At 41.6% G+C, this 27,407-nt stretch overlaps 1 protein-coding gene across 1 annotated transcript in view; it reads left to right on the forward strand.

The window, feature by feature from the left end:
- Positions 1-27,407, forward strand: part of clybl (citrate lyase beta like) — a 194,833-nt gene that overhangs the window by 149,556 nt on the left and 17,870 nt on the right. Inside the window, exon 6 of the mRNA XM_084179614.1 lies at positions 3,962-4,129. Within this exon, the coding sequence (XP_084035740.1) occupies positions 3,962-4,129 (168 nt within the window). The remainder of the gene's footprint in view (positions 1-3,961; positions 4,130-27,407) is intronic.

The following is a 27,407-nucleotide window of genomic DNA, read 5'->3' on the forward strand; positions in this document are numbered from 1 at the left end:
TGGAATCATGTAGTAACCCAAAAAGTATATTTTAGATTTTAGATTCTTCAAAGTAGCCACCCTTTGCCTTGATGACAGCTTTGCACACTCAAAACCCGGAAACAGAATGCGCTGAGATGGCATCAGAAAGCGAGCCTCCAAGAGGCTCTGCGCCACAGATTAGTAGGAGAACAGTGCCAGCCATCCCCTAGTCTCGCACACAAACTGATTTGAGCAAGGGCAGCCTGAGCATGCGCCGAGACATACAAGACAACAAACGTGAGTATCTTTTAATTCCTTGGGGCACGCTCTACCACTAAGGGACAGTTTAGTTGGCGCAGCGTAAGACAGTTTCGTGTTCCAATTGTTTGTGGCGTGAATCCTTCCTCTTCACACCGAGGTGAAGAGCGGAATAAGTGACGGAATGAATCTGAGCCTCACGCTTATCACCTGTGTAAGGCGGGGCTTCCAGCGAGGCGCGTATTTCATTGGCTTTCTCAGGCATGAATATAGATCCTTCAATCGAAGTCACGAGAGTGCGACTCCCAATAGTATCTTGTGCCGAAGTTGACTGACTAAAAGGGAACTTGTTGTATACTGATATTGTTTGTCATAGTGTAAAATCCCTATGGGAAAAATACATGGGATGGAGGGATGAAAGAGTGATAACAGAGAAATCTGCCATTGCTGCACTGCTATCACACATTTTCCGACTCTAGGGACTAATGCCTCATTCATAACAACTGGGAACTGGGAACTCTTGACTTCCGACTTCAGTGCATTCAAGACAACTGGGAACTCAGGACTCGTTTTGAACGGTCATCCAACTCAGAATTCCAGGTCAGAAACTCTGGCATCTTTCTAGAGCTCCGACTTTCCGACCTGAAGATCACTGACGTCATGATTTGGCCTCGTTTTTTTCCCAGAGTTCCCAGTTGTCTTGAAAGCACCAATAGACTTTCAAGAAAATCACTATGAAACATCGTCACCCCAAGTGAACCTGACTGACCCCGCTGGCCCATGGACTGTTATTCTCTTTCTCCTCATCCCACCCACTTCTCACTCCATTCTCACTTATCCTTCTCTTTCCATATATACTGAGTATACCAAACATTAGGAACATCTTCCTAATATTGAGTTGAACCCCCCCTTTTGCCCTCAGAATGGCCTCAATACAGATGTCGAAAGCATTACACAGAGATGTTGACTCCAATGCTTCCCACACTTGTGAAGTTGGCTGGATGTCCTTTGGGTGGTGGACCATTCTTGATACACACGGGAAACTGCAGTTCTTGACACAAACCGGTGTGCCTGGCACCTACTACCATACCCCGTTCAAAGGCACTTACATTTTTTGTCTTGCCCATTCACCCTCTGAATGGCACACACACAATCCATGTCTCAATTGTCTCCAGGCTTACAAATCATTCTTTAACCTGTTTCCTCCCCTCCATCTACACTGATTTGAAGTGGATTTAACAAGTGATTCACCTGGTCAGTCTATGTCATGGAAAGGGCAGGTGTTCTAAATGTTTTGTATACTCAGTATCTGCCTATTTGCCTGTATGGTAAACATGTGTTTCTATTTGCTCACAGGTATATTTTCCTGTGTATATTCCTGTAAGCCACTTTGGATAAAAGTGTCTGCTAAATGGCATATGTTATACTATACAGTGCTATGAAAAAGTATTTGTCCCCTTTCTAATTTTCTCTACTTTTGCATATTTGTGATACTGAATGTTATCAGATCTTCAACCAAAACCAAATATTAGATAAAGGAAACATAAGTGAACAAATAACACAACAATTACATATTTATTTCATAAACAAAGTTATGCAACACCCAATTCCCCTGTGTGAAAAAGTAATTGTCCCCTTACACTCAATAACTGGTTGTGCCACCTTTAGCTGCAATGACTCCAACCAAATGCTTCCTGTAGTTGTTGATCAGTCTCTCACGTCGCTGTGGAGGAATTTTGGCCCACTCTTCCATGCAGAACTGCTTTAACTCAGTGACGTGTGGGTTTTCAAGCATGAACAGCGACGTGAGAGACTGATCAACAACTACAGGAAGCATTTGGTTGGAGTCATTGCAGCTAAAGGTGGCACAACCAGTTATTGAGTGTAAGGGGACAATTACTTTTTCACACAGGCGAATTGGGTGTTGCATAACTTTGTTTATGAAATAAATATGTAATTGTTGTGTTATTTGTTCACTTATGTTTCCTTTATCTAATATTTGGTTTTGGTTGAAGATCTGATAACATTCAGTATCACAAATATTCAAAAGTAGAGACAATTAGAAAGGGGGCAAATACTTTTTCATAGCACTGTATATTAAATACAGTGGGGAGAACAAGTGTTTGATACACTGCCAATTTTGCAGGTTTTCCTACTTACAAAGCATGTAGAGGTCTGTAATTTTTATCATAGGTACACTTCAACTGTGAGAGACGGAATCTTAAACAAAACTCCAGAAAATCACATTGTATGATTTTTAAGTAATTAATTTGCATTTTATTGCATGACATAAGTATTTGATACATCAGAAAAGCAGAACTTAATATTTGGCACAGAAACCTTTGTTTGCAATTACAGAGATCATACGTTTCCTGTAGGTCTTGACCAGGTTTGCACACACTGCAGCAGGGATTTTGGCCCACTCCTCCATACAGAACTTCTCCAGATCCTTCAGGTTTCGGGGCTGTCGCTGGGCAAATGGACTTTCAGCTCCCTCCAAAGATTTTCTATTGGGTTCAGGTCTGGAGACTGGCTAGGCCACTCCAGGACCTTGAGATGCTTCTTACGGAGCCACTCCTTAGTTGCCCTGGCTGTGTGTTTCGGGTCATTGTCATGCTGGAAGAACCAGCCAAGACCCATCTTCAATGCTCTTACTGAGGGAAGGAGGTTGTTGGCCAAGATCTCGCGATACATGGCCCCATCCATCCTCCCCTCAATACGGTGCAGTCGTCCTGTCCCCTTTGCAGAAAAGCATCCCCAAAGAATGATGTTTCCACCTCCATGCTTCACGGTTGGGATGGTGTTCTTGGGGTTGTACTCGTCCTTCTTCTTCCTCCAAACACGGCGAGTGGAGTTTAGACCAAAATGCTCTATTTTTGTCTCATCAGACCACATGACCTTCTCCCATTCCTCCTCTGGATCATCCAGATGGTCATTGGCAAACTTCAGACGGGCCTGGACAAGCGCTGGCTTGAGCAGGGGGACCTTGCGTGCGCTGCAGGATTTTAATCCATGACGGCGTAGTGTGTTACTAATGGTTTTCTTTGAGACTGTGGTCCCAGCTCTCTTCAGGTCATTGACCAGGTCCTGCCGTGTAGTTCTGGGCTGATCCCTCACCTACCTCATGATCATTGATGCCCCACGAGGTGAGGTCTTGCATGGAGCCCCAGACCGAGGTTGATTGACCGTCATCTTGAACTTCTTCCATTTTCTAATAATTGCGCCAACAGTTGTTGCCTTCTCACCAAGCTGCTTGCCTATTGTCCTGTAGCCCATCCCAGCCTTGTACAGGTCTACAATTTTATCCCTGATGTCCTTACACAGCTCTCTGGTCTTGGCCATTGTGGAGAGGTTGAAGTCTGTTTGATTGAGTGCGTGGACAGGTGTCTTTTATACAGGTAACGTGTTCAAACAGGTGCAGTTAATACAGGTAATGAGTGGAGAACAGGAGGGCTTCTTAAAGAAAAACTAACAGGTCTGTGAGAGCCGGAATTCTTACTGGTTGGTAGGTGATCAAATACTTATGTTATGCAATAAAATGCAAATTAATTACTTAAAAATCATACAATGTGATTTTCTGGATTTTTGTTTTAGATTCCGTCTCTCACAGTTGAAATGTACCTATGATAAAAAATTACAGACCTCTACATGCTTTGTAAGTAGGAAAACCTGCAAAATCGGCAGTGTATCAAATACTTGTTCTTCCCACTGTATATAGTTACCTTTGTCTCCCTCCGTCCAGGTGCCACACGGACCAAAGATGCCAGGGAGCTGATGTATGCCCGTCAGAAGGTGGTAGTGACAACCAAGGCCTTCGGTCTACAAGCCATAGACCTGGTCTACATAGACTACAAGGACGGAGAGGGTCTACGACAGCAGGCAAGGGAGGGAGTTCTAATGGGCTTCACAGGTAAATTGAGCCTCCCTCTCAGGCAAGGGAGAAATAAGAAAAGGAGAGGTGGAGAGAAAGAAGATGGGGGAAACCCCTCTTTAAATCCACAGGATCCTTTCAGCAACTATTTTCAGCTTCTGTTTACTGTTCTTGTTCAGGTTCTAAAGCATCCATGTTCACAAATGTACATTTTTATTTCATTTCACATTTTCAAGTTCAATTCTTCCAACACTATTGAGTCTTTCTCACCACAAACACAACAGTGCATTGGTTTTCATTTTTACCAAACTGCTGCCAGCAATTCCATGTTAGTCTAGTCAGTCATTAAATGTCGGTCTGCGATTATGACATTTCTGCTCTACCCACCATCAGAGGATGAATAAATATCTGTAATTTGAGGTGTGTGTGTGTTTGTGTTGGTTCTTCTATCCTTATGGGGACCTGAAATCCACCAAAGTCCCCACAAGGATAGTGAAACAAGGACAATACTCCCTCATGGGGACATTTTCCCCTTCCCCAAGAGGACAAAGGCTATTTTAAGCTTAGCGGTTAGGTTTAGGGTTAGGGTTACAATTAGGGTTATGGTAAGGGTAAGGGTTAGGGGTTAGGGAAAATAGCATTTTGAATGGAAATACATTTTAGATCCACACGAGGATAGAAGAACATAACGTGTGTGTTTGTGTGCTTGTGTAGAGTGGCAGGGATGTTAGCTCCTAGCATAGTGAAGCTCAGTGTGTCTGTAGTCAGGCAACTGTGTGAGTGCATGTGTGAGTGAGTGTGTGAGACATGGTGGAATCCTAAATCATCCACCACCACCTCTTAAATGTATTAGTTTTTTATTGTTTTGATATGAACATTAACATTTTGCCAGTTCATTATTGAAAGAATATTGTGAGGAATTAGAATAATTTATTATATATAGTTGCAATATTATGATCCATTACAATCTTGCACAAAGTCGTTTTTTATATTATTGTTCTGGTCTGTTTGAGTGTTCAATGTTATGAACAATAACCGTTGATGGAACAGTGCAACACTCAGTTCTAGTGGATTACTAGCATGATTTCACACTGGCATTTGTTTTAATTTGCTAAATCCGTAGTCCATGAGTGGACTCCCCATGTTGCCCTGGGACACGCATGCGCGCGCGTGCACGCACAGAGACAGACAGATGGACAGACTCCCCATGTTGCTGCTCGGTAAAGCCTCTGTGCTAGGTGGGGCTGATTGTAATGACTTTTCTCAAACACACACCAACACACATATACACACACACATTCAGACTATCGATGGCTGTTTTAACGTTGTGTAGACTCTCTCTCTGGCCCACATGCCAGCTGATTTCCCCTGACCTCGTTTGCCACCGCTACTCTGACACGGCTGAGAGCACCGCAAGAGACACGTGCTGTTCAGAAAAGCTTTCAAGGACCTCTGCTAATTCTGTTCTTCTGTCAACCGGATCTGACAACACCTCTATATAGCTTTGTTTGTGTTCTATGTCCTGTGTTTTGGATTGTTTTTATTAGGTGTCCTTGCTGAAGGCAAAGCACAACTCTAGCTTTCTTACATAATAGTAATAATAATAATATGAGTATTATTATTAATATGAGTATTATTATTAGGTGGGACTTGGTCCCAACTATTAATTAAATCATCGTCATACTTCAGACTTGTTATTATTCTTTAGCACCCTACTCCTCTTACACCGTTTAAGCTAGAAACACTGTTCAAACTTTAAAACGTGCGGATTGTCTGCATTGAGTTCATTGTATACAACTTTTCGATATCTTTTAAACGTTTTAAGTTATACATGTTCTGTCCTTTTTGTCCTCCATCCACTTACATGTGTTTTCCTCAACATTCTAAATCTCCCCATTGTGACATCACTTCCAACATTCCATTCACTGTAAATGCAACAATACAACTTCAAAGCAATTTTTATTTGTCACATACACGTGTTTAGCAGATGTTAGTGCGGGTGTAGCGAAATACTTGTGCTTCTAGCTCCAACAGTGCAGTAATATATAACGATTTCACAACATATACCCAATACACCAATTTGTAAGTCGCTCTAGATAAGAGCGTCTGCTAAATGATGTAAATGCACACAAATCTAAGTAAGGAATGGAATTAAGAATATATACATATATGGACAAGCAATGACAGAGTGGCATGGACTAAGATACAATAGAATATTATAGAATACAGTATATACATATGAGATGAGTAATGCAAGATATCTAAACATTATTCAAGTGACTAGTGTTCCATTTCTTAAAGTGGCCAGTGATTTCAATTGGCAGCAGCAGCCTCTAATGTGCTAGTGATTGCTATTTAACAGTGATGGCCTTGAGATAGAAGCTGTTTTTAATTCTATCGGTCCCAGCTATGATGCACCTGTACTGACCTCGCCTTCTGGATGATAGCGGGGTGAACAGGCAGTGGCTCGGGTGGTTGATGTCCTTGATGATATTTTTGGCCTTCCTGTGACATCGGGTGCTGTAGGTGTCCTGGAGGGTGGGTAGTTTGCCCGCGGTAATGCGTTCAGCAGACCGCACCATCCTCTGGAGATCCCTGCGGTTGCGGGCGGTGCAGTTGCCGTACCTGTAAAAGTTTGTGAGGGTTTTAGGTGCCAAGCCAAATTTATTCAGCATCCTGAGGTTGAAGAGGCTCTGTTGCACCTTCTTCACAACACTGTCTGCATGGGTATAACATTTCAGTTTGTCAGTGATGTGTACACCAAGGAACTTGAAGCTTTCCACCTTCTCGACTGCAATCCCGTCGATGTGGATAGGGGGGTGCACCCTCTGCTGTTTCCTGAAGTCCATGATCATCTCCTTTGTTTTGTTGACGTTGAGTGAGAGGTAATCTTCCTGGCACCACACTCCCAGAGCCCTCACCACCTCCCTGTAGGCCGTCTCGTCATTGTTGGTAATCAAGCCTACTACTGTTGTGTCGTCTGCAAACTTGATGATTGAGTTGGAGGCGTGCTTGGCCACGCAGTCATGGGTGAACAGGGAGTACAGGAGGGGGTTGAGCACGCACCGTTGTGGGGCCCCAATGTTGAGTATCAGCGAAGTGGAGATGTTGTTTCCTATCTTCACCACCTGGGGGCGGCCCATCAGGAAGTCCAGGACCCAGTTGCATAGGGCGGGTTTCAGACCCAGGGCCTCGAGGTTAACGATGAGCTTGGAGGGTACTATGGTGTTGAATGCTGAGCTACAGTCAATGAACAGCATTCTTACATAGGTATTCCTCTTGTCCAGATGGGATAGGGCAGTGTGATGGTGATTGCATCGTCTGTGGATCTATTGGGGCGGTAAGCAAATTGAAGTGGGTCTAGGGTGACAGGTAAGGTAGAGGTGATATGATCCTTGACTAGTCTCTCAAAGCACTTCACGATGACAGAGGTGAGTGCTACGGGGCGATAGTCATTTAGTTCATTTACCTTTGCTTTCTTGGGTACAGAAACAGAGAGAGATTGAATATGTCCGTAAGAGATTGAATATGTCCGTAAACACACCAGCCAGCTGGTCTGCGCATGCTCTGAGGACGCGGCTAGGGATGCCGTCTGGGCCGGCAGCCTTGCGGGGGTTAACATGCTTAAACGTCTTACTCACGTCGGCCACGGAGAAGGAGAGGCCACAGTCCTTGGTAGTGGGACTCGTCGGTGGCACTGTGTTATCCTCAAAACGGGACAAGAAGGTGTTAAGCTTGTCTGGAAGCGAGACGTCGGTGTCAGCGACGTGACTGGTTTTCCTTTTGTAGTCTGTGATTGTCTGTAGACCCTGCCACATACGTCTCGTGTCTGAGCCGTTGAATTGCGACTCCACTTTGTCTTTATACTGATGTTTTGCCAGTTTAATTGCCTTGCGAAGTGATAGCTACACTGTTTGTATTCAGCCATATTCCCAGTCACCTTGCCATGGTTAAATGAGGTGGTTCGCGCTTTCAGTTTTGCGCGAATGCTGCCATCTATCCACTGTTTCTGGTTAGGGTAGGTTTTAATAGTCACAGTGGGCACAACATCACCTATACACTTCCTGATATACTCAGTCACCGTTTCAGTGTATTCGTCTAAATTATTTTCGCAAGCTACCTGGAACATTCTTGAAGCATGGATTCCGATTGGTCAGACCAGCGTTGAATAGTCCTTAGCATGGGTACTTCCTGTTTGAGTTTTTGCCTATAGGAAGGGAGGAGCAAAATTGAGTCGTGGTCAGATTTGCTGAAAGGAGGGTGGGGGGGAGAGGGCCTTACAACCATCCCGGAAGTTCGAATAGCAATGGTAGAGAATTTTGGCAGCCTGAGTACAACAGCCGATATGTTGATAGAACTTCGGCAGCCTAGTCCTCAAATTTGCTTTGTTAAAATCCCCGGCTACAATAAATGCAGCCTCAGGATATGTGGTTTCCAGTTTGCATAAAGTCCAGTGAAGTTCTTTGAGGGCTGTCGTGGTATCGGCTTGAGGGGGGATATACACGGCAGTGACTATAACCGAAGAAAATTATCTTTGGAGATAATACGGTCGGCATTTGATTGTGAGGTATTCTAGGTCGGGTGAACAAAAGGACTTGAGTTCCTGTATGTTACTACAATTACACAATGAGTCGTTAATCATGAAACACACACCTCCGCCCTCTGCTTCCCGGAGAGATATTTCTTTCTTTCTGCACAATGAACTGAGAACCCATCTGGCTGGACCAATTTCGACAGAATATCCCCAGAGAGCCATGTTTCCGTGAATCAAAGTATGTTACAGGCCCTGATGTCTCTCTGGAAAGAAATCCTTGCCTTGAGCTCGTCGACCTTGTTATCCAAAGACTGAACATTAGCGAGTAGTATACTTGGAAGCGGTGGGTGGTGTGCGCGCCTACTAAGTTGAACCACCAGGCCGCTCTGAGTGCCTCTCCTCCGCCAGCAATGTTTTGTGTCAGCCCTTGGAATCAGTTAAATTGCCCTGGTGAGAGCAAACAAAGGATCTGCTTTGGGAAAGTCGAATTCCTGGTCGTAATACTGGTGAGTTACCGCCGATCTGATATCCAATAGTTTTTCCCGGCTGTATGTAATGATACAAAACACTTTCTGAGCTAATAATGTAAAAACGTAATACTGCAAAGTTTCCTAAGAGCTCATCGCGAGGCCACCAAATTCGTCGGTGCCATCTTATGTCACAAATCATTGACAGCTTTTCTAACCTAGACAAAAAGTTAGAGGGTATAACATCTTCATCTACAGTACCAGTCAAAAGTTTGGACACACCTACTCATTCAAGGGTTTTTCTTTATTTTTACTATTTTCTACATTGTAGAATAATAGTGAAGAGATCAAAACTATGAAATAACACATATGGAATCATGTAGTAACCAAAAAAGTGTTGAACAAATCTAAATATATTTTATATTTGAGATTCTTCAAATCGCCACCCTTCGCCTTGATGACAGCTTTGCAAACTCTTCGCGTTCTCTCAACCAGCTTCACCTGGAATTATTTTCCAACAGTCTTGAAGGAGTTCCCACATATGTTGAGCACTTGTTGGATGCTTTTCCTTCACTCTGTGGTCCGACTCATCCCAAACCATCCCATTTGGGTTGAGGTCGGGTGATTGTGGAGTCCAGGTCATCTGATGCAGCACTCCATCACTCTCCTTCTTGGTAAAATAGCCCTTACACAGCCTGCAGGTGTGTTGGGTCATTGTCCTGTTGAAAAAAAATTATAATCCCACTAAGCCCAAACCAGATGGGATGGCGTATCGCTGCAGAATGCTGTGGTAGCCATGCTGGTTAAGTGTGCCTTGAATTCTAAATAAATCACAGACAGTGTCAACAGCAAAGCACCCCCACACCATAACACCTCCTCCTCCTTGCTTTACGGTGGGAAATACACATGCAGAGATCATCCGTTCACCCACACCGCGTCTCACAAAGACATAGCGGTTGGAACCAAAAATCTCCAATTTGGACTCCAGACCAAAGTACAGATTTCCACCGGTCTACAGTCCATTGCTTGTGTTTCTTGGCCCAATCAGGTCTCTTCTTCTTATTGGTGTCCTTTAGTAGTGGTTTCTTTGCAGCAATTCGACCATGAAGGCCTGATTCATACAGTCCCCTCTGAACAGTCGATGTTGAGATGTGTCTGTGACTTGAACTCTGTGAAGCATTTATTTGGGCTGCAATTTCTGAGGCTGGTAACTCTAATGAACATATCCTCTGCAGCAGAGGTAACTCTGGGTCTTCCATTCCTGTGGCGGTTCTCATGAAAGCCAGTTTTATCATAGCGCTTGATGGTTTTTGCGACTGCACTTGAATAAACGTTCAAAGTTCTTGAAACTTTCCGTATTGACTGACCTTCATGTCTTAAAGTAATGATGGACTGTCGTTTCTCTTTGCTTATTTGAGCTGTTCTTGCCATAATATGGACTCAGTCCTATTTGGTAAAAGTCCATCTTCTGTATACCCCATCTACCTTGTCACAACACAACTGATTGGCTGAAACGCATTAAGAAGTAAAGAAATTCCACAAATTAACTTTTAAGAAGGCACACCTGTTAATTGAAATGCATTCCAGGTGACTACCTCATGAAGCTGGTTGAGAGAATGCGTCAAGGCAAAGGGTGGCTATTTGAAGAATCTCAAATATAAAAAATATATTTTGATTTGTTTAACACTTTTTTTTGGTTACTACATGATTCCATATGTGTTATTTCATAGTTTTGATGTCTTCCCTATTATTCTACAATGTAAAAAATTGTCAAAATAAAGAAAAACCCTTGAATTAGTAGGTGTGTCCAAACTTTTGACTGGTAGTGTACTTCTCTTCTATTCAAACCTGGCAACGTAACCAAAATATATTATACAGTTCTAACGATACAGCTGTTTTAGGAACTGCATTAACACATTTTCTACCAACTTTTTCCAAACGACTCCCGTTTTGACCACTCCCCCAACAGTCAGACAAAAACGTGGAGCGTATGAAATCTTCCTCTACTTCTCTGCTTTTCAAATCTGAGAATGGATTAGGAATAGCTTCTACAAATCAATAGAAATAGCTGTTTTAGTAACCAATCATCTGCTCGCTTTCTAGATGCAGTAAGTCATGTTAGAAGCTAGCAGATGTATTATTTACCAACAGCAGCTGCAAATTCCATTAAAACTACATCACGTTTTGAAGTTAACTTTCCTTGCTTTGTCTAACAACACTATCATGAATCTAGCAAATACTTTTTGTGGGTCAGAGTGCCATATTTATTTAGTATTAAAGCACAAATGAATGGAATGTTAGCATGTTTTTTTACACTGGCTTTAGCCATGGTTTCACTACATCCTCCGAAGCTGCCTCCTCTCCTTTTTTTATTTTATTTTATTTCACCTTTATTTAACCAGGTAAGCCAGTTGAGAACAAGTTCTCATTTACAACTGCGACCTGGCCAAGATAAAGCAAAGCAGTGCGATAAAAACAACAACACAGAGTTACATATGGGGTAAAACAAAACAAAGTCAAAAATACAACAGAAATAAATATATATACAGTGTGTGCAAATGTAGCAAGTTATGGAGGTAAGGCAATAAATAGGCTATAGTGCAAAATAATTACAATTAGTATTAACACTGGAATGATAGAGGGGTATGGGATGGACCGCGGGAATTATTTGCTAGGATAATAATTGCTTGTCAATGAATTAAATGTAATATAATGGCAATCCTGGTTATATGTTAGAATCCTATGCGTGAACTGCCGACATTATTACGCATATTAATTGATAATGATGGAAAATAGGATATGCATAATAAAATAAATAAATAATAGTTATATAGATATATATATATAGAGGTGAAAGCATTGGAAATGCTTTTGGCGGTTAACCTGCTTCTGTTTTGTGGGTGGCACTGTGTGCTGTTTTCGATGGATGGGTCCTGGCCTCTCAGGGCCTTAGGGATACGGAGGGACGTGGGGGGGATGCTGATCACTGGGATGACGGCTCAACTTGGGATGGGGAGGGGCTTTAGCGGGGGAATTAGTGGAGAACAATTGAAGGGTTACTCCGTAGCAATGCAAATATCACGGTACAGCTATATGGACACTCAATCATTACGCTATTTTTTATTGGTAAATTTACAAACATATATAATGATAAATAGACTTGAAACTTGTATCTCATTATGGTGTATGGTGAAATAAGTATAGCCAGTTATAATTGTAATGGCTTAGCTGATAATAACAAAAGAAGAACAATATTTACATGGCTCAAAGAGAAGGAATATAATATCTATTGTATACAGGAAACTCATTCAACAATTCGAGATGAAGTAGCGTGGAAAAAAGAATGGGGGGGGGGAAATATACTTCTCCCATGGGCAAAGAAATTCAAAAGGGGTGATGATATTAATTAATAGTAATTTCGATCCGAATGTGCAAATTGTCCAAATAGATACGCAAGGTAGATGGATTATTTTAAATATGGTATTGGACAATAAACAGATATGGCTCATTAACCTTTACGGACCAAATAATGATGATCCACAATTCTTTGACAATATATATAATAAATTATCAAGCCTGCAAGCAACTCAAGACAATATTATTATGGTGGGGGATTATAATACTGTTTTAAATAGCTCAATGGACCGAAAAGGAAATCACACCACAAACAATCACCCACATGCTCTTAAGGAAATTGTGAATGTCATGGATACATTAGAACTAGTAGATATATGGAGGCTTAAATATGCTGATCTAGTGAGATATACATGGCGGAGACTGAATCAAGCTAGTCGTCTTGACTTCTTTCTTACCTCATTCTCGTTGGCACCAAAAGTAAAAAAAGTGTTGATAGGGGACAGAATGCGGTCGGACCATCATATAATAGGCATATACATTACTCTGACTGAATTTCCACGTGGGCGAGGATATTGGAAATTTAATCAAAGCCTATTAGATGATAATTTATTTATAATTAGAACAAAGGAATTTATAACTGACTTTTTCCAACATAACTTAGGTACAGCGAATCCCCTTATTGTATGGGACACCTTTAAATGTGCCTTTAGAGGCCATGCAATTCAGTACTCATCTCGAAAACAAAAGCAATTTAGGTCAAAAGAGTTTATACTAAGAAAGGAAATAGAAAGTCTAACAGAACAGATAGATGGCAATAAAAACTGTAACATAGAGGCTCAGAATAAATTAGAGGAAAAACAAAAAGAAATGGAAAAACTTATTCAAGAAAGATCAAGTGTAATATATTATAAAAATAAAGCAAACTGGATGGAATATGGGGAAAAATGCACAAAATTATTTTTTAATCTTCAACATAGGAATGCTACCAAAAAGAACTTAATGAAACTGGTTACAATTGACGGAGTCACCCATAATTCACCTAATGATATTTTGAAGGAAGAAACAAAGTATTTTAAGCATATGTTTTCTTTTCAGTCGCCTCCATCTCCTCTAACTGAAGCTAATTGTAGAGATTTTTTTCCTATTGATAATGTCAAATTAACAGCCACACAGAAAGACTCATGTGAAGGTGAAATTACAGAGGAGGAACTTCTGGATGCAATTAAAGACTTTAAGTCCGGGAAAACTCCAGGGTTGGATGGCATACCAATCGAGGTATACCAAACCTTTTTTGAAATACTAAGAGGACCGTTATTAGCATGTTTTAACCACTCCTATGTAAATGGTAGATTATCTGACACTCAAGAAGAAGGTCTGATCTCATTATTACTGAAACAGGATACAAGTGGAAAATATAAAGATCCAGTCCATTTACAAAATTGGAGGCCCCTTACACTTCAGTGTTGTGATGCAAAAATCCTAGCAAAATGTATAGCGCATAGAATTAAAAAGGTATTGTCGGATATTATTCATTCTAATCAGACAGGTTTTTTACATGGAAGATACATTGGAGACAATATAAGGCAAGTATTGGAAACAATAGAACACTATGGAAAATATGGGAAACCAGGCCTGCTATTCATAGCAGACTTCGAAAAGGCATTTGATAAAGTTCGACTGGAATTCATATATAAATGCCTGGAGCATTTCAATTTTGGAGAATCTCTTATAAAATGGGTCAAAATCATGTATAGTAACCCTAGGTGTAAAATAGTAAATAATGGCTATTTCTCAGAAAGTTTCAAACTGTCAAGAGGAGTGAAACAAGGTTGTCCACTATCGGCATATCTATTTATTGTGGCCATCGAGATGTTAGCTATTAAAATCAGATCCAATAATAATATCAGAGGATTAGAAATACAGGGCTTAAAAACAAAGGTGTCATTGTACGCAGATGATTCATGTTTTCTTTTAGATCCACAACTAGAATCCCTCCACAGCCTCATAGAGGATCTAGATACATTTTCTAACCTCTCTGGATTAAAACTAAATTATGACAAATGTACTATATTACGTATTGGATCACTAAAAAATACAATTTTTACATTACCATGTAGTTTACCAATAAAATGGTCTGATGGTGATGTGGATATACTCGGAATACATATCCCAAAGGAAATAAATGATCTCACTTCAATAAATTTTAATAGAAAGTTAGCAAAAATAGATAAGATCTTACTACCATGGAAAGGAAAATACCTGTCAATTTGTGGAAAAATCACCCTGATTAACTCTTTAGTATTATCCCAGTTTACCTATTTGCTTATGGTCTTGCCTACGCCTAGCAAACAGTTTTTTAAATTATATGAGAAAAAAATATTCAATTTTATTTGGAACGGCAAGCCAGACAAAATTAAAAGAGCATATTTATATCCACTGTTCAAGAAAGGCCTTTTTCCCTTTATTCAGATTACAACCTCTCACTTTCAGTTATTTGAAAAGGAAATAATCTCCCAAATGTCACTATTTCTAAAACAAGCCATAGAAAGTTGGTTACAATTTCAATTTAATCCTCCAGAAACGACAGAACAAATAATGCAACAAATATTGTGGTTAAATTCAAATATACTAATTGACAAAAAACCTATATTTATTGACAGAATGTTTAAAAAAGGTATAATCTTCGTAAATGATATCATCGGTAGGACTGGTGGAGTTATGTCGCACATGCAGCTAATAAAAACATATGGAAATGTCTGCTCTACCCAAAATTACAACCAAATAATTGCAGCCATACCGCAAAAGTGGAAGAGGAAAGTTGAAGGGGGAGAAAGTAAGGAACTTGTCTGTCGGCCTTGCATTAAAGAACATAATTGGTTAAGGAAAACTGTGATAAATAAAAAAGTATATCAGTTTCACTTAAGGACCAAAGGATTGACAGCAGTCCCATATAGATTGCAAAATAGTTGGGAAGAGATCTTTGACGTACCGATCCCATGGCATAGTGTTTATGAACTGACACGCAAAACGACACCGGATTCAAAAATTAGAATCTTTCAATTTAAATTATTATATAAAATTCTTGCTACCAATAGAATGTTATTTATATGGGGGATACAATCTTCCCAGCTCTGCAGATTTTGCTTGGAAGAGATAGAATCATTAGATCATTTGTTTTGGTTCTGTCCATTTGTAGCTTGTTTTTGGACACAGGTCCAGGAATGGCTAAAGGATTGCAATATTTACCTGGAACTAACCTTGCAGATAGCATTACTGGGTGATCTGAAAAGTCATAGTCAATCAATCAATAATATAATAATACTTTTAGCAAAAATGTTTATTTTTAATTCACAATCTGTAGAAGCAATGAGAATAGAAAGGTTCAGAACTTTTGTAAAACATCACAGTATGGTTGAAATATATATGGCAAATAGAAATCCTATATGGATGGTGTTAAGAGATAGATGGGAGGTATTGAATAGAGTTGAAGGATGGGACTAATAACAAATAACAACAAATAATAACAAAGATAGCTAATAATGTAAGCATACTGTGTCCATAATAAGTATATAGGTTGTATGTTGGGAGCTTTTGGGAAGGAGCACAGTTAGAAAGATATGGCATTTAGAGGCAAACCGGATGGACATCATGAAGATGATCGGAGAGGTTGAGAGTAGAAGAAGTTCAGGAGAAAAAAAATAAATAGATGTGTATATGTATATGTATGTATGTATGTATATATATATATATATATATATATATATATATATATATATATGTATGTGTGTGTGTGTGTGTGTGTATGTATATATATATATATATATATGTATAGATATAGAATTATTGTAAAATTAACTCTGTCCATAAGGTGTAGATAGTGAGTATGGACCGGAAGTAGAGGCCTGGGCGTTGTTGTTCACTAATTTACTCCAAGTAGGGAAAGGATGGTGGGGTTGAAAAGTAATAAAGGGGAATATATATATATATATAAAAAATAAAAATAAAATATGGGGGATTGGAAGTGATGCAGACAATTACATTGATAGAAGATACAATCTATCTGCAATATTAAGCTGATCCTTCCCCCCAAAATAGAAAAAAAAAAAAAAAAAAAAACACTGGAATGATAGATGTGCAAGTGATGATGTGCAAATAGAGATACTGGGGTACAAATGAGCAAAATAAATAACAATATAGGGATGAGGTAGTTGGGCGGGCTAATTTCAGATGGGCTGTGTACAGGTGCAGTGATCGGTAAGGTGCTCTGACAACTGATGCTTAAAGTTAGTGAGGGAGATAAGTGTCTCCAGCTTCAGAGATTTTTGCAATTTGTTCCAGTCATTGGCAGCAGAGAACTGGAAGGAATGGCGGCCAAAGGAGGTGTTGGCTTTGGGGATGACCAATGAGATATACCTGCTGGAGCGCATACTACGGGTGGGTGTTGCTATGGTGACCAATGAGCTAAGATAAGGCGGGGATTTGCCTAGCAGTGATTTATAGATGGCCTGGAGCCAGTGGGTTTGGCGACGAATATGTAGTGAGGAACAGCCAACAAGAGCGTACAGGTCACAGTGGTGGGTAGTATATGGGGCTTTGGAGACAAAACGGATGGCACTGTGATAGACTACATCCAATTTGCTGAGTAGAGTGTTGGAGGCTATTTTGTAAATGACATCGCCGAAGTCAAGGATCGGTAGGATAGTCAGTTTTACGAGGGCATGTTTGGCAGCATGAGTGAAGGAGGCTTTGTTGCGAAATAGGAAACCGATTCTAGATTTAACTTTGGATTGGAGATTCTTAATGTGAGTCTGGAAGGAGAGTTTACAGTCTAACCAGACACCTAGGTATTTGTAGTTGTCCACATACTCTAGGTCAGACCCGTCGAGAGTAGTGATTCTAGTCTGGTGGGCGGGTGCAAGCAGTGTTCGGTTGAAGAGCATGCATTTAGTTTTACTAGTGTTTAAGAGCAGTTGGAGGCTACTGAAGGAGTGTTGTATGGCATTGAAGCTCGTTTGGAGGTTTGTTAACACAGTGTCCAATGAAGGGCCAGATGTATACAATATGGTGTCGTCTGCGTAGAGGTGGATCTGAGAGTCACCAGCAGCAAGAGCGACGTCATTGATATACACAGAGAAAAGAGTCGGCCCAAGAATTGAACCCTGTGGCACCCCCATAGAGACTGCCATAGGTCCAGACAACAGGCCCTCCGATTTGACACATTGAACTCTATCTGAGAAGTAGTTGGTGAACCAGGCGAGGCAGTCATTTGAGAAACCAAGGCTATTTAGTCTGCCAATAAGAATGTGGTGGTTGACAGAGTCGAAAGCCTTGGCCAGGTCAATGAAAACGGCTGCACAGTACTGTCTATTATCGATCGCGGTTATAATATCGTTTAGGACCTTGAGCGTGGCTGAAGTGCACCCATGACCAGCTCGGAAACCGGATTGCATAGCGGAGAAGGTACGGTGGGATTCGAAATGGTCGGTGATCTGTTTGTTAACTTGGCTTTCAAAAACGTTTGAAAGGCAGGGCAGGATGGATATGGGTCTGTAACAGTTTGGATCTAGAGTGTCACCCCCTTTGAAGAGGGGGATGACCGCAGCAGCTTTCCAATCTCTGGGGATCTCAGACGTTACGAAAGAGAGGTTGAACATGCTAGTAATAGGGGTTGCGACAATTTCGGTGGCTAGTTTTAGAAAGAAAAGGTCCAGATTGTCTAGCCCAGATGATTTGTAGGGGTCCAGATTTTGCAGCTCTTTCAGAACATCAGCTGTCTGGATTTGTGTGAAGGAGAAGCGGGGGGGCATGGGCAAGTTGCAGCGGAGGGTGCAGAGCTGGTGGCCGGGGTAGTGGTAGCCAGGTGGAAAGCATGGCCAGCCGTAGCAAAATGCTTGTTGAAATTTTCGATTATTGTAGATTTATCGGTGGTGATAGTGTTTCCTAGCCTCAGTGCAGTGGGCAGCTGGGAGGAAGTGCTCTTATTTTCCATGGACTTTACAGTGTCCCAAAACTTTTTGGAGTTAGTGCTACAGGATGCAAATTTCTGTTTGAAAAAGTTAGCCTTTGCTTTCCTAACTGCTTGTGTATATTGGTTCCTAACTTCCCTGAAAAGTTGCATATCGCGGGGGCTATTTGATGCTAATGCAGTACGCCACAGGATGTTTTTGTGCTGGTCAAGGGCAGTCAAGTCTGAGGAGAACCAGGGGCTATATCTGTTCTTAGTTCTGTATTTTTTGAATGGGGCATGTTTATTTAAGATTGAGAGGAAATTACTTTTAAAGAACAACCAGGCATCCTCTACTGACGGAATGAGATCTATATCCATCCAAGATACCTGGGCCAGGTCAATTAGGAAGGCCTGCTCGCTGAAGTGTTTTTGGGAGCGTTTGACAGTGATGAGGGGTGGTCGTTTGACCGCGGACCCGTTACGGACGCAGGCAATAAGGCGGTGATCGCTGAGATCCTGGTTGAAGACAGCGGAGGTGTATTTAGAGGGTAAGTTAGTCAGGATGATATCTATGAGGGTACCCATGTTTACGGATTTAGGGTTGTACCTGGTAGGTTCGTTGATCATTTGTGTGAGATTGAGGGCATCTAGTTTAGATTGTAGGATGGCCGGGGTGTTAAGCATATCCCAATTTAGGTCACCAAGCAGTACGAACTCTGAGGATAGATGGGGGGCAATCAATTCACATATGGTGTCCAGGGCACAGCTGGGGGCTGAGGGGGGTCTGTAGCAAGCGGCAACAGTGAGAGATTTATTTCAGGAAAGGTAGATTTTTAGAAGTAGAAGCTCAAACTGTTTGGGCACAGACCTGGGTAGTATGATAGAGCTCTGCAGGCTATCTCTACAGTAGATTGCAACACCACCCCCTTTGGCAGTTCTATCTAGACGGAAAATGTTATAGTTGGGGATGGAAATTTCAGAATTTTTGGTGGCCTTCCTAAGCCAGGATTCAGACACTGCTAGAACATCAGGGTTGGCGGAGTGTGCTAACGCAGTGAATAACTCAAACTTAGGAAGGAGGCTTCTGATATTTACGTGCAGAAAACCAAGGCTTTTACGGTTACAGAAGTCAACAAATGATAGCTCCTGGGGAGTAGGAGTGAAACTGGGGGCTGCAGGGCCTGGGTTAGCCTCTACATCACCAGAGGAACAGAGGAGGACTAGAATAAGGATACGACTAAAGGTTTTAAGAACTGGTCTTCTAGTGCGTTGGGTACATAGAATAAAGGGGGCAGTTCTCCGGGCGTTGTAGAAAAGATTCATGGCATTATGTACAGAAAAGGATATGGAAGGATATGAGTACAGTTGAGGTAAACCTAAGCGTTGGGTAACAATGAAAGAGATAGCATCACTGGAGGCACCGATTGAGCCGGTCTCGGCGTGTAAGGGGGGTGGAACAAAGGAACTATTTGAGGCAGTTTGAGAGGGACTAGGGGTTCTACAGTGAAATTGTATAATAAGAACTAACCCAAACAGCAATAGGCAAGGCATATTGACAAGGGAGAGAGGCATAAAGCAATCACAGGTGTTATTGAAGAGAGCTAAGACAACAACTGGTAATAGCGATAAAGTTTGGGCTGAGGCTAAACAGAATAAACAGGACAGGGTACCGTGTAAAGGAACAGTCCAGCAGGCATCAGCTGTGCAGCTGAGTGATCATAAGGTCCAGTGAACAGCAATATGTGAGTCCGAGAGCAGTTCAAATTGGTGCTTCAGCACAGCTAGCAGGGAGCACAGTTGTAGTTTGCGTGTGCTAGCGGGCCGGGGCTAGCAGATGGATCTTCGTGGTCGTCGCAACGGGAAGCCTGTTGAAACCACATCAGACGATTACGTCGGTAAACCAGTCGTGTTGGATCGGCGGGGCTCAGTGTCAACACTAGGAGGTCCCGTCCGGTTGACAGAGAGGTAGATAGCCGGGAGATGGGCCTGAGGCTAGCTCAAGGCTAACTGGTGCTTGCTATAGGGCAATGGTAATTAGCCAACAACAGGTTGCAGCTAGCTAGCTGGTTGCGATGATCCGGCGCTAGGGTCCAGTGATTCCGGCAGAAAGTCCGATAAGCTCTGGGTCGATAGCACGCTGTGCAGACTGGCCGACGAATTGTCCAGGCTAGAGCTAGAGCTGGCTGGTGGATAGTGTAGGCCACGGACAATGGTGAAGACGCTAACGGTGACTAATAGCAAGTAGCCATTCAGTTGCAGCTACACTAGTTTCAGCTTAAGGTTCTTGATGAAAGTTATAAAGAAATAATAGAATCCTTTCCACGTTGGGTGAGGCGGGTTGCAGGAAAGTATATTTAGTTAAAGAATGAAAAGTAAAAATTGAGAAATATATACAAAATAGACAAAAAAAACAAGAAACGGGATATTTACACTAGGACAATGAATAAAACCACGACCGCACTGCTACGCCATCTTGGAATCCTTGTTCGGGCAGGCTTCGGCGTTCGTCGTCACCGGCCTTCTAGCCACTGCCGCTCCTCATCTCATCATTCCATTGGTTTTGTCTTGTTTATTACACACACCTGGTTCATATCCCCTCATCAGTACCTGTATAAGTGTTCCTTCTGCCCCCTTGTCTTTGTGTGTGATTGTTTATTGTGGAGGATAGTTAAGCTCGGTGGAGCTCCGTGTAGTTTGTATCGCCGGGATATTTCCCTGTGTGCCTTGTATTTTCCAGTGCGCACTGTAGTGTTTTTTGACGCATTACTGGGTAACTCTGTATTTGCGGAATAAAGCCTGTTTATTCTGTGATTTACCCTCCTGCGCCTGACTCCATCGACATCCCCTCATCACACATGGAGGGAGGAGACCATCCAAGGCAACTGTAGCCTAGCAACAACTGTATTGGACAACAACTGCCACCATTCACTCCTTTCATATTTCACCCAATCACTTCTCATTGCACTTCTTTCAGTTTTCACAACTGTAGTTTAGACGCTGACCACAACAACAACCACACAACTACTGAACCACACAACTACTGACCACAACCACACAACTACTGACCACAACCACACAACTATTGACCACACAACTACTGAACCACATAACTACTGACCACAACTACTGACCAAACCTACTAACTAGAAAAACACAACTACAGGTCATAACTACTAACCACAACTAATGAATACAACTCCTGACCACAACAATCCAATTACTGACCACAACTACTGACTACTGACTACAATTATTGACCACAACCACACAACTACTGACCACATCTGCTAAACACAACTGCTGACCACAACCACACAATTACTGACCACAACTACTGACCACTTCCACACAACTACTGGCCACAACTACTGACCACTATTGACTACAACTATTGACCACAACCACACACCTACTGACCACAACTACTAAACCACACAACTACTGACCACAACCACACAACTACTGACCAAAAGTACTGACCAAAAACTGACCACAACTGCTGACCACAACCACACAAGTACTGACTACAACTACTGAACCACACAACTAATGACCACAACCAAATAACTACTGGCCACTACAGACCACAATACTGACCACAGCTGCTGACCACAACCACACAACTACTGAACAACACAAATATGTACAAAATTACTGACCACTACTGACCACAACTACTGACAATTTTCCCCAACCTTTTCTAAACAACTGTTGTTTTGACCACTCTCCCAAGAAGTCAGACAAAAACTTAGTGTGTGAAATTGTCCTCTTCTCTGCTTTTCAAATCTGAGAACGGATTAGGAATAGCTTCTACCAATCAATAGATGGAGCTGTTTTAGTAAAAAATGTCCTTGTTTTGTCTAACAACACTATCATGAATCTAGCAAATAAGTTTTGTTGGTCTAAGTGCAGTATTTATAGAGTATTGTTTTCATCATGTCTGATGCATGTCTAGGTCAGTGAGATGTGTTTCACACATAATTGCCCAGGACGAAGGCTGTATGTGATACTGATCGCACTATACGTTTTCGTGCATGTAGATATGGCTTTCCTTGTTTGATAGATATTGGACATCTTTCAGCGATATAAATATACAAGCTGACAAATTTTTTCCAGTCTCTGAAAGACAACAACTCGTGTGGGGCAGTGCTTTGTGCTCTGGCCATGTCCCTCCCCCAAGGCAGGCTTTTATGAAAGGGAGGCAGACAATTACTGACAACAACCACACAACTACTGACCGCAACCACACAATTGCTGACCACACAACTACTGACCACAACAACTGACCACAACTACTGACCACTATAGACCACAATACTTACAACAGCTACTGTCGTAGTGCAAGTGGGATCAACTGATATCCAAAAAGGTAAATCGGAGCTAACGAAACAGGATTTTATTGAGCTGATCAACACCCAGAAAGGCTCTGAAAAGCAGACGATTGTGAATTCCATAAACTTGAATACCCCTCAGTTTTCAAATGACGTAGAGGACTTGGGTTGTTGCACGATATCAACCAAAGCCCATGTACAGTGCATTCGGTAAGTATTCTGACCCCTTGACTTTCTCCACCATCGGGTTCTTAGTCACCTCCCTGACCAAGGCCCTTGTCTCCCGATTGCTCAGTTTGGCCGGGAGGCCAGCTCTAGGAAGAGTCTTGGTGGTTCCAAACTTCTTCCATTTAAGAATGATGGGGACCTGCAATGTTGCAGAAATTTTTTGGTACCCTTCCTCAGATCTGTGCCTCGACACAATCCTGTCTTGGGGCTCTACGGACAATTCCTTCGACCTCATGACTTGGTTTTTGCTCTGACATGCACTGTCAACTGTGGAACATTATATAAACAGGTGTGTGTCTTTCCAAATCATGTCCAATCAATTGAATTGACCACAGGTGGACTCCAATCAAGTTGTAGAAACATCTCAAGGATGATCAATGGAAACAGGATGCTTATGTAGGTGTCATAATCAGCCATAAAATAACGCAATATATGTCACAACAGGTGTAAATACATTTGAAGTCGGAGGTTTACATACATTTAAACTCAGTTTTTCACAATTCCTGACGTTTAATCGTAAAATCATAAAAAGTCCCTGTCTTAGGTCAGTTAGGATCACCACTTTATTTTAAGAATGTGAAATGTCAGAATAATAGAAGAGAGAATTATTTATTTCAGCTTTTATTTCTTTCATCACATTCCCAGTGGGTCAGAAGTTTACATACACTCAATTAGTATTTGGTAGCATTGCCTTTAAATTGTTTAACTTGGTTCAAATGTTTTGGGTAGCCTTCCACAAGCTTCCCACAATAAGTTTGGTGAATTTTGGCCCATTCCTCCTGACAGAACTGGTGTAACGGAGTCAGGTTTGTAGGCCTCCTTGCTCGCACATGCTTTTTCAGTTCTGCTGCACAAGTCCCTCCTGCAGCAAAGCACCCCCACAGCATGATGCTGCCACCCCAGTGCTTCACGGTTGGGATGGTGTTCTCCGGCTTGCAAGCGTCCCCCCTTTTCCTCCAAACATAACGATGGTCATTATGGCCAAACAGTTCTATTTTTGTTTCATCAGACCAGAGGACATTTCTCCAAAAAGTACGATCTTTGTCCCCATGTGCAGTTGCAAACTGTAGTCTGGCTTTGTTATGGCGGTTTTCCTTGCTGAGCGGCCTTTCAGGTTATGTCGATATAGGACTCTGTGGATATAGATACTTTTGTACCAGTTTCCTCCAGCATCTTCACAAGTTCCTTTGCTGTTGTTCTAGGATAGATTTTCACTTCTCGCACCAAAGTACGTTCATCTCTAGGAGACAGAACGCGTCTCCTTCCTGAGTGGTATGACGGCTGCGTGGTCCCATGGTGTTTATACTTGCGTACTATTGTTTGTACAGATGGAAGTGGTACCTTCAGGCGTTTGGAAATTGCTCCCAAGGATGAACCAGACTTGTGGAGGTCTACAATTGTTTTTCTGAGGTCTTGGCTGATTTCTTTAGATTTTCCCATGATGTCAAGCAAAGAGGCACTGAGTTTGAAGGTACAGTGAGGGAAAAAAGTATTTGATCCCCTGCTGATTTTGTACGTTTGCCCACTGACAGATAAATGATCAGTCTATAATTTTAATGGTAGGTTTATTTGAACAGTGAGAGACAGAATAACAACAAATAAATCCAGAAAGAACGCATGTAAAAAAAATTATAAATTGATTTGCATTTTATTGAGTGAAATAAGTATTTGACCCCCTCTCAATCAAAGAAAGATTTCTGGCTCCCAGGTGTCTTTTATACAGGTAATGAGCTGAGATTAGGAGCACACTCTTAAAGGGAGTGCTCCTAATCTCAGTTTGTTACCTGAATAAAGGACATCTGTCCACAGAAGCAATCAATCAATCAGATTCCAAACTCTCCACCATGGCCAAGACCAAAGAGCTCTCCAAGGATGTCAGGGACAAGATTGTAGACCTACACAAGGCTGGAATGGGCTACAAGACCATCGCCAAGCAGCTTGGTGAGGTGACAACAGTTGGTGCGATTATTCGCAAATGGAAGAAACACAAAAGAACTGTCAATCTCCCTCGGCCTGGGGCTCCATGCAAGATCTCACCTTGTGGAGTTGGAATGATCATGAGAACAGTGAGGAATCAGTCCAGAACTACACGGGAGGATCTTGTCAATGATCTCAAGGCAGCTGGGACCATAGTCACCAAGAAAACAATTGGTAACACACTACGCCGTGAAGGACTGAAATCCTGCTTAAGAAAGCACATATACATGCCTGTCTGAAGTTTGCCAATGAACATCTGAATGATTCAGAGGAGAACTGGGTGAAAGTGTTGTGGTCAGATGAGACCAAAATGGAGCTCTTTGGCATCAATTCAACTCGCCGTGTTTGGAGGAGGAGGAATGCTGCCTATGACCCCAAGAACACCATCCCCACCGTCAAACATGGAGGTGGAAACATTATGCTTTGGGGGTGTTTTTCTGCTAAGGGGACAGGACAACTTCACCGCATCAAAGGGACGATGGACGGGGCCATGGACCGTCAAATCTTGGGTGAGAACCTCCTTCCCTCAGCCAGGGCATTGAAAATGGGTCGTGGATGGGTATTCCAGCATGGCAATGAACCAAAACACACAGCCAAGGCAACAATGGAGTGGCTCAAGAAGAAGCACATTAAGGTGCTGGAGTGGCCTAGCCAGTCTCCAGACCTTAATCCCATAGAAATCTGTGGAGGGAGCTGAAGGTTCGAGTTGCCAAACGTCAGCCTCGAAACCTTAATGACTTGGAGAAGATCTGCAAAGAGGAGTGAGACAAAATCCCTCCTGAGATGTGTGCAAACCTGGTGGCCAACTACAAGAAACGTCTGACCTCTGTGATTGCCAACAGGGGTTTTGCCACCAAGTACTAAGTCATGTTTTGCAGAGGGGTCAAATACTTATTTCCCTCATTAAAATGCAAATCAATTTATAACATTTTTGACATGCGTTTTTCTGGATTTTTGTTGTTGTTATTCTGTCTCTCACTGTTCAAATAAACCTATCATTAAAATTGTAGACTGATCATTTATTTGTCAGTGGGCAAACGTACAAAATCAGCAGGGGATCAAATACTTTTTTCCCTCACTGTAGGCCTTGAAATACATCCACAGGTACACCTCCAATTGACTCAAATGATTTCAATTAGCCTATCAGAAGCTTCTAAAGCCATGACATCATTTTCTGGAATTTTCCAAGCTGTTTAAAGGCACAGTCAACTTAGTGTATGTAAACTTCTGACCCACTGGAATTGTGAAACAGTGAATTATAAGGGAAATAATCTGTCTGTAAACAATTGTTGGAAAAGTACTTGTGTCATGCACAAAGTAGATGTCCTAACCGACTTGCCAAAACTATAGTTTATTAACAAGAAATTTGTGGAGTGGTTGAAAAAACAAGTATTTTAATGACTCCAACCTAAGTGTATGTAAACTTCCGACTTCAACTGTATGTGTTATGTCAGCTGTTATGACATGGGTATGACTGTGTCATAACGTGCTATTATGCTTGGTATCAAGTCAAGTTATACCCTAATAACTATTAACATTTGCATAAATTAGCAAAAATAACCGTTCAAGCTAGAGACACCAAACCAACATTCACATGTTCAGGCTATCCTAACTTTAAATTCTTTAAAACTGTTTATCTACCATAACTATACTGAAAAGAAATGTAAACGCAACATGCAACAATTTCAACAATTTTACTGAGTTACAGTTCATATAAGGAAATCAGTCAATTTAATTAGGCCTTATATATGGATTTCATTTGACTGGGCAGGGACACAGCCATGGGTGGTCCTGGGAGGGCATATACCCACCCAGTTGGGAGCCAGGCCCATCCACTGGGGAGCCAGGCCTAGACAATCAGAATGAGGTTTTTTTTTTCCCTCAAAAGGGCTTTATTACAGACAGAAATACAGAAATAGCCTGCCTAGTCAGTGAGTCAGTTAAATGAGAGAGCCAAGCCAACTGAAGAGAGAGACGCACCAGACTCAACTAAATATCTTAAACGTTATCATCACGGTGAGCGAGTTATAAAGCATAGGATATAAAACACCAAGTTAAGCGGAGTGTAATGATATAATATATATATTTTTTATTTATTATGTTTTGATAGTTTAATTAATTTATAAAAGTATGTTAGCATAGAAGCTAACGTTGGCTAAAGTGAGCTCCAGTCTAGTTAGCCAGTCGTCATGGCGACAGAACCAACGAATGTTCACGCAGAGCGTAAACAAAGGGAAACATTGTAACTTGCTGTTTTTAGGGATATGTTGAGAATTACGTGATGAAAATGTATACAGTGGGGAAAAAAAGTATTTAGTCAGCCACCAATTGTGCAAGTTCTCCCACTAAAAAAGATGAGAGAGGCCTGTAATTTTCATCATAGGTACACGTCAACTATGACAGACAAAATGAGGAGAAAAAAAATCAGAAAATCACATTGTAGGATTTTTTATGAATTTATTTGCAAATTATGGTG

The sequence above is a fragment of the Coregonus lavaretus genome (genome assembly GCF_964263955.1).
Source record: "Coregonus lavaretus genome assembly, chromosome: 16".
Taxonomy (NCBI): domain Eukaryota; kingdom Metazoa; phylum Chordata; class Actinopteri; order Salmoniformes; family Salmonidae; genus Coregonus; species Coregonus lavaretus.